Source organism: Chroicocephalus ridibundus, chromosome 4 (genome assembly GCF_963924245.1).
Source record: "Chroicocephalus ridibundus chromosome 4, bChrRid1.1, whole genome shotgun sequence".
NCBI classification, from domain to species: Eukaryota; Metazoa; Chordata; class Aves; order Charadriiformes; family Laridae; genus Chroicocephalus; species Chroicocephalus ridibundus.
In genome coordinates, this window is record NC_086287.1 from 19,665,216 (window position 1) to 19,680,416 (window position 15,201).

At 44.7% G+C, this 15,201-nt stretch overlaps 1 protein-coding gene across 1 annotated transcript in view; it reads right to left on the bottom strand.

The window, feature by feature from the left end:
* MUC2 (mucin 2, oligomeric mucus/gel-forming) overlaps positions 1 to 15,201 on the bottom strand; it is a 68,378-nt gene that overhangs the window by 6,309 nt on the left and 46,868 nt on the right. The window contains exons 40-52 of the mRNA XM_063331721.1: positions 13,176 to 13,655; positions 11,455 to 12,042; positions 9,706 to 10,185; positions 6,590 to 7,536; positions 5,253 to 5,427; positions 4,445 to 4,692; positions 3,098 to 3,281; positions 2,762 to 2,966; positions 1,947 to 2,125; positions 1,223 to 1,292; positions 801 to 901; positions 598 to 629; positions 246 to 423 (exon numbers count right to left, since the gene is read on the bottom strand). Coding sequence (XP_063187791.1) covers positions 246 to 423; positions 598 to 629; positions 801 to 901; positions 1,223 to 1,292; positions 1,947 to 2,125; positions 2,762 to 2,966; positions 3,098 to 3,281; positions 4,445 to 4,692; positions 5,253 to 5,427; positions 6,590 to 7,536; positions 9,706 to 10,185; positions 11,455 to 12,042; positions 13,176 to 13,655 — 3,867 coding nt within the window. The remainder of the gene's footprint in view (positions 1 to 245; positions 424 to 597; positions 630 to 800; positions 902 to 1,222; positions 1,293 to 1,946; positions 2,126 to 2,761; positions 2,967 to 3,097; positions 3,282 to 4,444; positions 4,693 to 5,252; positions 5,428 to 6,589; positions 7,537 to 9,705; positions 10,186 to 11,454; positions 12,043 to 13,175; positions 13,656 to 15,201) is intronic.

Below are 15,201 nucleotides of genomic sequence, written 5' to 3' on the forward strand. Positions count from 1 at the left end.
GAATAAAATGTGGTCCTGAATTCAAGAACTATAGATTCAGTTACGCTGAGTCCCATAATTGTAAAGTCAGTTATGCTGAGTTACTGCAATATTAAAATGTATTTTCCCTAACACTGCGCAAGCTGATTTTAAAAAAGCATGAGGAAAGATACTCCCTGCTGCAGGTCTCTGGTGCTAAACCTGTTCTCTTTTCCTTTCTGTTCCAAAAAGGTATAGAAAGACTAGAAATAGAAGTATAAACTCACTGCAGGTGACAATGGGGCAGCAGGAGTCTTCAGAATTGACTTCATTGACCTCATAGAAGCCTTCTCCATCACAACTGGTCTTATTTGGTTTGGCACAGACATGAGGCTCACATACAATGCCATTTCCACCTTCCAGGCAAATACAGTCCTGACAGTCTACCGTAAACTTTTCCCCAAACTGTCAGTAAAGAAAATCAAGTGAGTGATTACATCGTTACCAATTAAAAAGAACAAAAGTAAAAACAGGAATGAAAAGTTGGGAGACCACAAACCAAGACTGCACCAGTGGAGACCACTCTCCTCTCCCCGCCCCCAGCCCCTATTTGAAATACAAAAGTATATGCCAGTATACCTCTCTTGGTATCATATCAACTCCAACACAGCCTGTGAAAACATTAAAATAAATTTCCATCACTACTCATATAACAGTGGACATCTCTACTTTATACAATATATTGTATGAGTACTGTATACAGTCAGATCTATGTTGCATACATGAGAAGGAAACAACAAAGAGAAAACAAACATGCACCCAACTGAAGCAGTAAAACTCACCGCAGGTTTTCACACAGACATCCACAGCATCGTCGTACAGCATTGTTCCATTAGGACAGAAACAGCCTTCCACATATTTAGTTGAAGTTTCGTTTTGTTGACTGTATTGGACAAAACGTTCAGAGGAATCCCATTACTGTCATAGGCATGCAGAGGAAGATTATGCCAAATAATCTTTCACTGAAGATACAGTGGCAAATGATCTGCACATTTGCAATTTAGGAATTGTCAGTGTTCATGTTTGGTATAGCCAAACAACATAAACAGTACAGGCACCCAGATTTAGGATCAAGAGTACAATGGTACCAAATTTTACAGTCAATTTAAGACATGACAGGAGGTTGATTTCTCTCATTCACCTATGCATTAGATATGACTAAACAGTTGTATGAGCTATAACTAACAGGGAAGGAATTATTTACCTTGATTTGCAGGTTGTCTCTTTAATAGGACCACATGCTCTGTATTCTTTATCTGAGGGGCATTTATAAGCTGGAATAGGAAAATAAAAAGGAGGAAGAGCTCAGTCATATAAAAGCCCCATGACATTATGCGGAGAAATTAAACACTGATTACTCATTTTGCTATGTATCTTTGACAATCTTGAGAAGCAAAGAGAAAAAACCCCATATACCAATACCAGACTCATGTCTCTGAATGGAAGCATTTTATGCAATTTAGCCATAGCCATATAACATCATACCTTACATTAAGGAGATAAAGGCAAGAGTCTACATCTTGATTACATTTTTTTTCATAATTTCAGTCTCTTTTGCACAAGTTCTCAAAGGGGAGTGCATTCCTACCCTCTGTCCTCTTCTTATTACAAATGAAAATGATTGCCTATGTGACTAAATACAGAGTGATCTGCTGATGCCCGCAAAACACAAAACCGCCTGTGTACAAAAAAGTATCAGTATACAGATGTTTCTGGCACAGTCAACTGATGCATATTTTTGCAGGCTCATTTATTATTTCCATTGTTAAAAATATTACCTGTAAAATTACTTAAGGAAAGCAGCTGGTGTGATTTATTGGTGTCTTCATCGCTCAGAAAGTAATGTGACTTACCGTTAGGACATTATTGCCAAAAAAAATTCCATACAAGCTCTTCTAATAGATCAAGGTAAATGGCCAAATACTTACAGCAAACACCATTGGTATGACTTCTCCAGTCAATGCATACACTTTGATCAGCACAGGTGGCAGCATAGACCTGCAGACTTGAGCACTCCAGGTCTAAGCCGGGAAGTGCCCAACTATCAAAAAGGCAGGCTGCATAGTACTTTTCAGGCCGGACAAAGCTATGGCATGGTTCAAATACACTAGAAACAGAAACATTTATCATTATTAGTTACTGAATAATCCATGAATTCTTCAATGTGCTTGACACGTTATAATGTGGCAACAGCAATGCTTAAGGAGATGCGAACAAGGACTGAGAGATTTTTACTAAGAGCATTTATCTAGATTGTAACCTCTCAACCTATATTAAAGTACTCTCCCCTCACCTACAAAACACTTAGGGACCAGTATTTTCTGTCCAGAAGCTACATGAATATTATTGAGTGTAACCACGAACTACTTTTCTGAAGAGATTTTTTTTTATTATTATATTTTTTTAATTCTGACACAGCATTGTAAAAATTAAGACCTCTGTTTTCAGTTGGACTCTGTTTTCTGCTAAGTTAGTGTGGGAAAAGGTAAAAGCATAGGACAGTGGAGGGCAGAGAGCATAAAAGAACGTGAGAACATCAAAAAAGGTTAATGGAGGAGTCAGAGGGTTGGAAGCAAACTATCAGCAAAGAATAACACCTAGAAACAGTAAAAGGAATGGAAGCAACACACAAAGCTACAAGAAATGGAGCAGTAATTAGAAACACTTTTTATTGAGAAATGAACCCTAAAATTGCCACTGAATTTGAAGATCAAGGGCTTATAAACCCCAGAGGAATGCCTACCTTCCCAAAAGAAGCTCGCAGATGGTAAAATTTTTGTAAGACTCCGCTGGCGTTGTGATAGGTGGTTTTGTAGGATTTAGGCCTGGAGAGCACTGTGGTTTGGAGGGATCAACAACTTGCCAATGGTCTGCCATGGTTTCACAGTTTTCTGCAATGTTTCCGTTTGGCAACATGCAGTCATCTGCTGTATTGTTATTGCAAACACCTAAAATTGGTAAGGTGAAAAAGAATTCACTCACAGATTTGTTATCAAATTCCATTAATCTTTGTGGCAGGGCTGTCATTTACCTGTTTGTAGTTTTCTGAGAGTACAAAAATTACAAAAGTAAGCCTTACCACACTGCCCATAAGTGTTGTTGCCAAACCGGCTGTAGGGCATTCTGATAGAGAAGGACAAGCCATTGTAGGTCACATTCATTTTCAGTTCAGGAATTTCCACTACATGATTTATGCCTGACTCATAGATGCTCACGCCAAATTTTTTATAAGGCAAAGCCACTGGCTGTTTGTTTACTGTCACCTAATAAATAAAAAGAAAACAGAAAAGAGACATCTATTTAGTTTGACTTTAGAAAACAATTGATTGTTCATTACTTTGCATTGGAGATAGAATGTAAAGGCAAATAATGTGCTTTTAGTGTGTAATAAATGTCCCTGTGTTTCCTTTTATGTTACTGGAAGTCAAACTTTTCATCTCTGAGACAAAGAAAAAGCCTATCAGCTACTGATAAACTAAGCTAAAATTCAGAGTTTAAACTAGCTAAATTAAACAGACTTATTAGAGTGACTATGGCATTGAGGACACCTCGTGAAAATGCAATATAAAATTCTCCTAAATTCCTAGTGCACACAGTTACTTGGCCTTTTGGCAAGTTACTTATGCCTTACTTGGCATAAAGGGAACATGCTCGTAGGAAAATTAAATGACAGAAATCAGCCAAAATCTGTATTATTTATTTAAATACAGTAGCCATGGTATACCCATGGAACTAACACTGCTACTTTTACTCAACAACGGTAGATTTTCTTGCTTTGAAAAAAAAAAAGAGGGCTAAATGTTACAAATTTTCAACAATATGCTGTAACCTAACTTGTAAAATTCCCACACAGTAATGTACAAAAATAAACCAAATAAACCCCATAAAAGCCTAAAACCAAACACTTCTCACCCAATTTTGAAACCCCATAGCTGGGGCATCACATTTGGCAATGGAATAAGCACATAAGAGCCCCGATTCTGAAAAAATTCAAAAGGTGACACCAATCACTAGTAGTGGTACTTTTAAAAAATGCTTAAGCCCAGTACTTTATTGTTATGACTAGTTTATGTTTTATACTCCATTCAACGTTTATTCTCTTCCTTTGTTAGGTTAATATTACCTATAAATTAATTTATTTTATATTCTTAACTCTTAGCAATTTGTCCACGTTTATGTATTTAGGAGAGATAAGGCACTGCAAATATTTGAGATAGAAAAGGGAATAACTTGTAGAAATTTTTCCCCATATTCAGAGTCAAAAAAGCAGTCCTTCAAAGCAGTCTTATTTTATAATCCAAACTGGTATTAAATCTAAAACATAGATTCCTTTTTAATGTTTTTTCCTAACATTGTGAATATAATTATCAGGTTGATGCTGTATTGATATTTTAACCAAGAAATCAAATGTAATATTCTCTAATACCTCTACTTGTAGGGTATTTGGTTTGACTGTTGCTATGCGCACTTCCTGAGTCTCATGTCTCACAATGATCGTTCGAGGACAGGAGACTACATCCCGTGTGTCACAATGGTAGTTATCAATGTAAACACCAAAGTTGTCAACTTCCTTATTAATCTCTTCCACAAGGACATATGTACAATTCCCTTGATAGCTGTAGTACAGACCATCAAAAGTCATGTAATGTGGGTCTCCCCAGCCAGTGCAGTAGCCTACAAAAACATACAGTTAGGTTAGCTTCTTATGGCAACATACAGAATCAGATCAGACCACAAACAAAATCTGTAGGTGTGGGATTCACCTCATCGAACTTTAAGCATTTAAAGTGTATATGTCAATGCATGAGCTCATTATCTAGAACTCATCAATAATAGAGAAAAACAGGCACTTTCAGGGCACAGTTCATCTGACTTCTTTCTGATAGACAACCGAGAATAGGATTAACTGCACCCTAGATATACCTTTACTTATAGTCTGAACAAGTAACTTGTATGTAGGCTTCTAGCCTATCGAGGCCTGCATCTGGGCAGCTAAATCCTGCCTTGGGAGGCCAGTTTATTCTGCAAGCACAACAGTTACAAAGAAATGATGGCAAACTAAGTAAAAGCCCCCACCTGGGTTAAAAGAACCAATTAAGCACTCCAAACAAACCAACACTAGAAATCCGAGGGTCACAGTCTTGTGCGATACTTGTCCCCTGATAAATATTGCTGCTCCTGACACCAGTGTTGTTCCCACGGGAGATAAAATATTCAACAAAATATATACTTACAATCACACTCCCAGTGCCAACAGCATCCATCCTTATCAATGACTGGCACAGGAGAAAGCCCATTGGCACATGTAGGTTTAGGAGGTGGATTACAGATTATGGGAACCAACTGGATTATATTGTCTTCTATACATATTGCATTAGTGCAGTTACAGAGCCACCATGAGTCACCTGGCTGTGTTTGGAAAGAGAGGGGGAGGAGGAAGAGAGAGAGAAACCTTATGAAGCAGTCAGGCTGACAACAGTTATGCTTGAATATCTTTTGCAAAATTTTAAAATGCTGTATGTTTATTGACAATTTTTTCCCCACCAGAAGTCTGAAAATGGGAAGGAAGTGCAGAAGTCAGCACCATCAAGGCCTGCAACATAGCCTAGCACTACTGAGAGCTGCTAAGTGAAAAGCATTACTTAAAAAGCCAAGCCAGTAACCTGAAGTGGGAATTGCCCTTTTTTTTGTTTCAGCTATCTAAAAGTTAGATGTCCGATCTAATCTCATCACCTGGAGTCCCTCTCTAATCAACAGTGAAAGACACTGATCAGTGATCAATATATGATCAATCCCCTTCCACGAATGCCTAGAACAGATTAACGGCTAAAGCTACAGTAACATCAGCTATTTGGGGAGTAATGTCTAAGGTGATCATTTGCATGCATTGTGATTGTATGCATTTTTCCTATCTTCCACCAGTTTTTCAGCCATGTATAATTTTTATCCTTGCAGATTTACTGAGCAAGTTAGTAGACATCTAAGCTGTGAGGAGGCTTTAGAAATGCATAAGACATTAGCTTGTCTGTGTCAGAGGTGGAAGGTTCCAAAAACTCAGAATTCGGAGTCAAATTTCATGAGCATTTGAATGTGGTGATCTGTTTCCCAGTCCTCTCCTGAAACCAGACTACAACCAAGTATGACTTATTCCAAACTCAGAATAGCCCTGTGGTTTCTTGTTGGGCTGCACTGTAAACACACAACTTTTCCCCACTCTCAACCTATTCAAAGGCAGAAACAGAAAAGATAATTTAGCACCACTTAGCCCTTGGTTATGTGTTCATCAAAGCTATCCTACAATAAAGAAAAACATTGAGGTGTGACCTAATTCCTTGAAGGAAGCCTTTTCAAAACTATCCTTGAAGAACTACTAGCAGTACATAAGCTATCAATCTGAACGAACATCATTGGAAGTTATGCTGATACCCAAGAAAGCAGAAAGAAACAGAATAGACTGATACTTCCATTTCTATCCAGATTAATACATACTATGTATGTTATTAGCATTGAAATTATGTGCCTAGTCTCCATCCACAGAAGAATGCTAAAAAAACTCATGAAATCTACTCACTGCATAAGATTCATTAGGTGAAATGGTACAATTTTTTGGACTTGTAGTTGAACTTGGAGGACTGGGTGGAGTAACTCTACTGTGTGTAGAACTTCCTGAAATGGTGACTGCACTTGATGTTGCAGTAGGCCCAGAAGTACCAGATGAGCCAGTGGAAACAATTTCAGAGGTAGTGGTGGTCGCAGTGATTGCGGTAAAATTCTTAGAGGTTGTTCCCGACGTTGTGGTAAAAGATTCTGTTGGTGTTGTACCAGAGGTGGTGACTGACGTGGGGCTGGTTGATAATGATGGCAGAGATACAGTAGTACTAGCAGTAGACTCTACAGAGGATGGTCCTGAAGTTGTGGTGGCAGGAAAGGTAGTTGATCTTGTCAAAGTAGTGTGAGATGCAGTGACTGTCATTGTGCTGCCAAATTCAGTTACTATCGTGGTGCTGTGGGGAGTGGATGCTGAGGGTGTGGGCCCTGAAGTGGTGGCTTTGCTGGTCGTTCCTGTTTCAGTGACTCCAGAGGTGGTGACTACCACTGTGCTTGTTGATTCTGGTGGTGGTGATGAAGTAGTACTCGCTGTAGACATTGGTGAAGATGGTCCTGAGGTTGTGGTGGTGATGCTGGTGGTCCGCGATCCTGTGGGAGGGCTGCTAGTCCCGGTGGTAGTGGTCTCGTGGGTAGATGGTTCTGTTATTATTGTGGTGCTGCGGGGAGTGGATCCTGAGGGTGTGGGTCCCGAAGTGGTGGGTTTGCTGGTCGTTCCTGTTTCAGTGACTCCGGAGGTGGTGACCGTCACTGTGCTTGTTGGTACCGATGGTGTTGACTGTTGGATTGTGGTGCCTGTGGTAGACACCGAACTTTCCGTTTCTGTCGTTCTGGTTGTTGGCAGTGGGGTAGCCGAAGGAGTAACTGGAGTACTCGTCTTTGTCGATGTTCCTGATTCAGTCGTTGTACCCTCTTCAAGACAGGGAGAAAACAGAGTGTTTTGTTTTAAGTAGGCAAATCGCATTTGTTATTAACCTCATTTCATTTTCTAAGAAGCAAATGGAATTCAAGAAACCGAAGCATAGGGTACTTGGATGGCAATAAAGCAGAACCTGTTTTAGTAATGGCTTTTGCCTAACAGAGGGATAACTAAAAAAGTCTCCTACGTCTTGCGTGGGAGACATTGATGTAAAGACTTTATCAGCGATCAATGTTGGACGCATGCAACACCCGCCTGCAGTGTTAAGACTTTACATTGCACAGAAGAGTTCAGCGGTTCTAAATCCAGGGGAATTCATTGAGTTGATTGGTGAAACCTTTGGTTAATTCTGTATTGCTCTCATGCTATGTTCTACGGATAGACCACCCTTCCCTCTGCTGCTTCATGTGGCCTGTTCATACCAGCATTGATTACGCTCAGAGCCATTTGATTCTACTGAAATCGAGCAGCTGCTGCAGCAATCTGCGTTCCATACCTAACTCCCAGGCCTCTAAGACTACTCACCCACAAGCTATTTTGGCATGCTAGGAACCCCAAATTCATGTCTCTGCTTTTTCCCTCTCACATGACCAAGCCAGATCTCATCATGGGCCCTAAGGCAGGCTCCTTTAAAATAGGTTTTGATTAGCTTTTTATAAACCGTTTGCGATACTCAGAGGCCAGCCTCAGAGCCATCTGTTTGTGCTTTTACAGCATGACGTAAGACATGGTAGACAGAGAAGCACTGCGCGCATAATAAGAGTGCAGTCATAATGCTGGAGGATAGGAGGAAGTAAGATACACTGCTGCTACCCACACAGTCCACACGGACAGTCCTTCGACTAAAATTAGTTCTCATTTGCGTGAGGAAAGGCAAACTCCTTCATGTTCAGAAGGAAATACAGGAACAGGCGGCGTACTGTCACAGTGGCAGATTCACTGGGACGTTAGGGGGTCTCACATTGCTGCCCAAACGTCAGCTTGCTTCCCAGCAGTGCAGGGTAGGATGGACAACAACGCTCATGGGAATGCTGGGAGAACCTGGCTGCCCACAGCCTTGGCACATACCAAGGGCCAACACGTAGTCTGAAACCTTTCCACAGACCCTGCCAGGGGAAAACCTTCGAAGCTTCCTACAGCCACAACTGCAGGTCAGTGGCAGTGATGCCAGAGAGGCAACGCCAGAGAAGAAAAGGAAGAAAATCTGCACAGCTGCGCCCAAACAGCACCTGAAATGGCACTGCCACAAACCCAAGCCCCACTACCGTCGCACAAAACAGGTCACGCTGAGTACATTCTCTCCAGCTGAAGGACGAGGTCCACCAGCAGCAAAAGCAAGATTTCCCATCACTTCGGTATCTGCTTAAGCCATGTAGAAGCACCAGGATGAAAAACCTCCTACTGTTACTGATAATCAAAGGAATGGAGCCAAGTACCAGAAATATGTTGTTCACTCTCCCTCCTAAATAAAAAGCTCAGTCCAGGACCCATTCTAGTCCACTCTCATGAGACCCCACCTGGAGTACTGCTTCCAGCTCTGGGGTCACAAGTAGAAGACAGACCTGAAACTGTTTAAGCAGGTCCAGAGGAGGGACACAAAAATGATCAGAGGGCTAGAACACCTTCCCTATTAAAAGAGGCATAGAGAGTTCGGGTTGTTCAGCTGGGAGAAGTCTCCAGGAAGACCTTATTGCAGCCTTTCACTATATAATGCTGGCTTATATGAAAGACAGATAGACACTTTTTACCAAGGCCTGCAGTTACAGACCAAGGGCAAAGAGTTTTAAAGTGAAAGAGGGTAGGTTTAGATTGGACATAATGAAAAAATTTTTTATGATGAGGGACTGTGAGACACTGCAATGGATTTCCCAGAGAAGTTGTGGACGCCCATGCACTGGAAGCACTCAAGCTCGTGTTGAATGGGGCTCAGAGGAACCTGATACAGTGAAAGATGATCCTACCCATAGCACAGGGGTCGGACTAAAAGATCCCTTAAAAGGTCCCTTCCAATCCAAATTCTTCTAGGACTTCATGATTTTTTATAAAATATACATAAACTACACTATTTCAGCTTACAAAAATTAAGTCCCACATTAAAACTCCAATACACCTTGATTTCTCAATTAGCAAAGCAATAAATAACAATGTAGGAAGAAAATTACGTTGTGGTAATCTAGTCGGAGGATGTGGCGTTTTGGTGATTATTACTGGTGTTCGGAATGTGCTTCTAGTAATGGGGGTCCGTGTTGGTGTGCCCGGAACAGTTGTCGTTGTGCCCGGGGTGCTGCTGGTGGGGGTGCTGATGGCGGTGGTCCGTGATCCTGTGGGAGGGCTGCTAGTCCCGGTGGTAGCGGTCGTGTGGGTAGATGGTTCTGTTATTATTGTGGTGCTGCGGGGAGTGGATCCTGAGGGTGTGGGTCCCGAAGTGGTGGGTTTGCTGGTCGTTCCTGTTTCAGTGACTCCGGAGGTGGTGACCGTCACTGTGCTTGTTGGTACCGATGGTGTTGACTGTTGGACTGTGGTGCCTGTGGTAGACACCGAACTTTCCGTTTCTGTCGTTCTGGTTGTTGGCAGTGGGGTAGCCGAAGGAGTAACTGGAGTACTCGTCTTTGTCGATGTTCCTGATTCAGTCGTTGTACCCTCTTCAAGACAGGGAGAAAACAGAGTGTTTTGTTTTAAGTAGGCAAATCGCATTTGTTATTAACCTCATTTCATTTTCTAAGAAGCAAATGGAATTCAAGAAACCGAAGCATAGGGTACTTGGATGGCAATAAAGCAGAACCTGTTTTAGTAATGGCTTTTGCCTAACAGAGGGATAACTAAAAAAGTCTCCTACGTCTTGCGTGGGAGACATTGATGTAAAGACTTTATCAGCGATCAATGTTGGACGCATGCAACACCCGCCTGCAGTGTTAAGACTTTACATTGCACAGAAGAGTTCAGCGGTTCTAAATCCAGGGGAATTCATTGAGTTGATTGGTGAAACCTTTGGTTAATTCTGTATTGCTCTCATGCTATGTTCTACGGATAGACCACCCTTCCCTCTGCTGCTTCATGTGGCCTGTTCATACCAGCATCGATTACGCTCAGAGCCATTTGATTCTACTGAAATCGAGCAGCTGCTGCAGCAATCTGCGTTCCATACCTAACTCCCAGGCCTCTAAGACTACTCACCCACAAGCTATTTTGGCATGCTAGGAACCCCAAATTCACGTCTCTGCTTTTTCCTTCTCACATGACCAAGCCAGATTTCATCATGGGCCCTAAGGCAGGCTCCTTTAAAATAGGTTTTGATTAGCTTTTTATAAACCGTTTGCGATACTCAGAGGCCAGCCTCAGAGCCATCTGTTTGTGCTTTTACAGCATGACGTAAGACATGGTAGACAGAGAAGCGCTGCGCGCATAATAAGAGTGCAGTCATAATGCTGGAGGATAGGAGGAAGTAAGATACACTGCTGCTACCCACACAGTCCACACGGACAGTCCTTCGACTAAAATTAGTTCTCATTTGCGTGAGGAAAGGCAAACTCCTTCATGTTCAGAAGGAAATACAGGAACGGGCGGCGTACTGTCACAGTGGCAGATTCACTGGGACGTTAGGGGGTCTCACATTGCTGCCCAAACGTCAGCTTGCTTCCCAGCAGTGCAGGGTAGGATGGACAACAACGCTCATGGGAATGCTGGGAGAACCTGGCTGCCCACAGCCTTGGCACATACCAAGGGCCAACACGTAGTCTGAAACCTTTCCACAGACAGTGCCAGGGGAAAACCTTCGAAGCTTCCTACAGCCACAACTGCAGGTCAGTGGCAGTGATGCCAGAGAGGCAATGCCAGAGAAGAAAGGGAAGACAATCTGCACAACTGCGCCCAAACAGCAAGGCAACACATGAGAGCACAGACCAGACAAGTACCTCTAGGTGGTGTGGTTGGAGATGGCAGGGAGGTGGTGTATGTTGGTGTGGGCACGGATGCGCTTGTAGTCGTTGGGGTGGGTGTTGGTGTGCCAGGAACAGTCGTCGTTGTGCCTGGGGTGCTGCTGGTCGTGGTGCTGGTGGGGGGTGTGGTCGTGGTTGGGGTGGTGGTGGTTGTGGTGCTGCTGGGAAGCCCCGATGGCGTTGGTGCGGTTGTCGATGTGGGTAGAGATGACGTTGTGGATGAAGGTGTGGTTGTCGGTGGGAAACACTCTGGTCGGTCGGGAACGCAGCAGACACTGATCTCGTAATTGAGGCAGACTGGTATCTGTACCATACCACCTGGGCGCTGATCGCTGTTGTTACAGATAAGCCCTCTGTCAACACTGCATTCCACCTTCTGCCCTAAATCTTCAATGGCAACCTCAGGGAATTTCTCTGCTCTGCAATAAATATTCTCAACCTTCGCGCAGACCCAGGAGGGGTCGTTCTTCAGAATGTTCTCAAAGGTTTCGTAGTCACCACTGTTTCTGTCAGAACCATCTGGGTAACTCACATCAATCCAGTCTGTCCACCTGCAGGAACAGTCTGGGGGACGACAAGAACAGCAACAATTAGAAGCAGACGGAACAGAGACAACAAGCTGGGGCAACAGCACACTCACGCCTGGTCCTCTGCACATCCACCACACTCAAGGGCGCCCCTCGGGAACTGCTACACAGTCAGCCAACCTTGGCCTCAACAAGTCCCACTTGTGTGGGCAGGCCTCTCCTTCTCAGCCCTACAAAGAGCACACTAGGGCCAAATCAGGACACAGGCACTCATGAGCCATGCGGATGTGGCCCCAGGCAGCTAGGGAACATTGCTGTATTGGTCATCTCGTCTGCAAAAACCACTCACGCAAGGGCAACACATGAGGTGGAGCAGGACCAAGCAGGGACTCCCGCCACGCTCTCACTTTCTTGTGCCCTTCACACCACCTCACTCGCTCAGCGACAAACCAAACACTGGGAAGGCTCGCGACCACACAGGAAGGAGGCACAGCGTACACACAGCTGCCAAAACATCTCTACTTGCTACCCAGCAGAGCACGAGCAGCTGGAGAACAACGCTCATGGGAATGCTGGGAGAACACGGCTGCCCACAGCCCTGGGCTGTAGCAAGGGGCAACCTGTGGTCTGAAACCTTCTCCCAAACCCTACCAGGGGAAAACCTTTGTGCAGCCAGAACTGCAGGTGAGCGGCAGCAACGACCACAGAGGCAGCGCCAGAGAAGAAAGGGAAGAAAATCTGCACAGCTGTGCCCAAACAGCACCTGAAATGGCACTGCCACAAACCCAAGCCCCACTACCGTCACACAAAACAGGTCACGCTGAGTACATTCTCTCCAGCTGAAGGACGAGGTCCACCAGCAGCAAAAGCAAGACTTCCCATCACTTCGGTATCTGCCTAAGACCGGCAGAGGAACCAGGCTGAAAAACCTCCTCGGAGCCCTGCTGAGTCAGGGAACACAAGGTCTTCTACCCTCCTCAGTAGCCCAGTACCCTCCTCACTTCCGAAACAGACAGCACAAGGGCTAGCTTTGGGCACCGGCCGCTTCAGGGAATGCACAACAATTACTCCCGCCCCTGATCCCATACAGAAGGCACAAGCTGAGGTGCTCGCAGACCTTCATTTCCCCTACAGCAAGGCAACACATGACAGCACAGACCAGACAAGTACCTCCAGGTGGTGTGGTTGGAGATGGCAGGGAGGTGGTGTATGTTGGTGTGGGCACGGATGTGCTTGTAGTCGTCGGGGTGGGTGTTGGTGTGCCAGGAGCAGTTGTCGTTGTGCCCGGGGTGCTGCTGGTGGGGGTGCTGATGGCGGTGGTCCGTGATCCTGTGGGAGGGCTGCTAGTCCCAGTGGTAGTGGTCTCATGGGTAGATGATTCTGTTATTATTGTGGTGCTGCGGGGAGTGGATCCTGAGGGTGTGGGTCCCGAAGTGGTGGGTTTGCTGGTCGTTCCTGTTTCAGTGACTCCGGAGGTGGTGACCGTCACTGTGCTTGTTGGTACCGATGGTGTTGACTGTTGGATTGTGGTGCCTGTGGTAGACACCGAACTTTCCGTTTCTGTCGTTCTGGTTGTTGGCAGTGGGGTAGCTGAAGGAGTAACTGGAGTACTCGTCTTTGTCGATGTTCCTGATTCAGTCGTTGTACCCTCTTCAAGACAGGGAGAAAACAGAGTGTTTTGTTTTAAGTAGGCAAATCGCATTTGTTATTAACCTCATTTCATTTTCTAAGAAGCAAATGGAATTCAAGAAACCGAAGCATAGGGTACTTGGATGGCAATAAAGCAGAACCTGTTTTAGTAATGGCTTTTGCCTAACAGAGGGATAACTAAAAAAGTCTCCTACGTCTTGCGTGGGAGACATTGATGTAAAGACTTTATCAGCGATCAATGTTGGACGCATGCAACACCCGCCTGCAGTGTTAAGACTTTACATTGCACAGAAGAGTTCAGCGGTTCTAAATCCAGGGGAATTCATTGAGTTGATTGGTGAAACCTTTGGTTAATTCTGTATTGCTCTCATGCTATGTTCTACGGATAGACCACCCTTCCCTCTGCTGCTTCATGTGGCCTGTTCATACCAGCATTGATTACGCTCAGAGCCATTTGATTCTACTGAAATCGAGCAGCTGCTGCAGCAATCTGCGTTCCATACCTAACTCCCAGGCCTCTAAGACTACTCACCCACAAGCTATTTTGGCATGCTAGGAACCCCAAATTCACGTCTCTGCTTTTTCCCTCTCACATGACCAAGCCAGATTTCATCATGGGCCCTAGGGCAGGCTCCTTTAAAATAGGTTTTGATTAGCATTTTGTAAACCGTTCGCGATACTCAGAGGCCAGCCTCAGAGCCATCTGTTTGTGCTTTTACAGCATGACGTAAGACATGGTAGACAGAGAAGCGCTGCGCACATAATAAGAGTGCAGTCATAATGCTGGAGGATAGGAGGAAGTAAGATACACTGCTGCTACCCACACAGTCCACACGGACAGTCCTTCGACTAAAATTAGTTCTCATTTGCGTGAGGAAAGGCAAACTCCTTCATGTTCAGAAGGAAATACAGGAACGGGCGGCGTACTGTCACAGTGGCAGATTCACTGGGACGTTAGGGGGTCTCACATTGCTGCCCAAACGTCAGCTTGCTTCCCAGCAGTGCAGGGTAGGATGGACAACAACGCTCATGGGAATGCTGGGAGAACCTGGCTGCCCACAGCCTTGGCACATACCAAGGGCCAACACGTAGTCTGAAACCTTTCCACAGACCCTGCCAGGGGAAAACCTTCGAAGCTTCCTGCAGCCACAACTGCAGGTCAGTGGCAGTGATGCCAGAGAGGCAACGCCAGAGAAGAAAGGGAAGAAAATCTGCACAGCTGCGCCCAAACAGCACCTGAAATGGCACTGCCACAAACCCAAGCCCCACTACCGTCGCACAAAACAGGTCACGCTGAGTACATTCTCTCCAGCTGAAGGACGAGGTCCACCAGCAGCAAAAGCAAGATTTCCCATCACTTCGGTATCTGCCTAAGACCGGCAGAGGAACCAGGATGAAAAACCTCCTCGGAGCCCTGCTGAGTCAGGGAACACAAGGTCTTCTACCCTCCTCAGTAGCCCAGTACCCTCCTCACTTCCGAAACAGACAGCACAAGGGCTAGCTTTGGGCACCGGCCGCTTCAGGGAACGCACAACAATTACTCCCG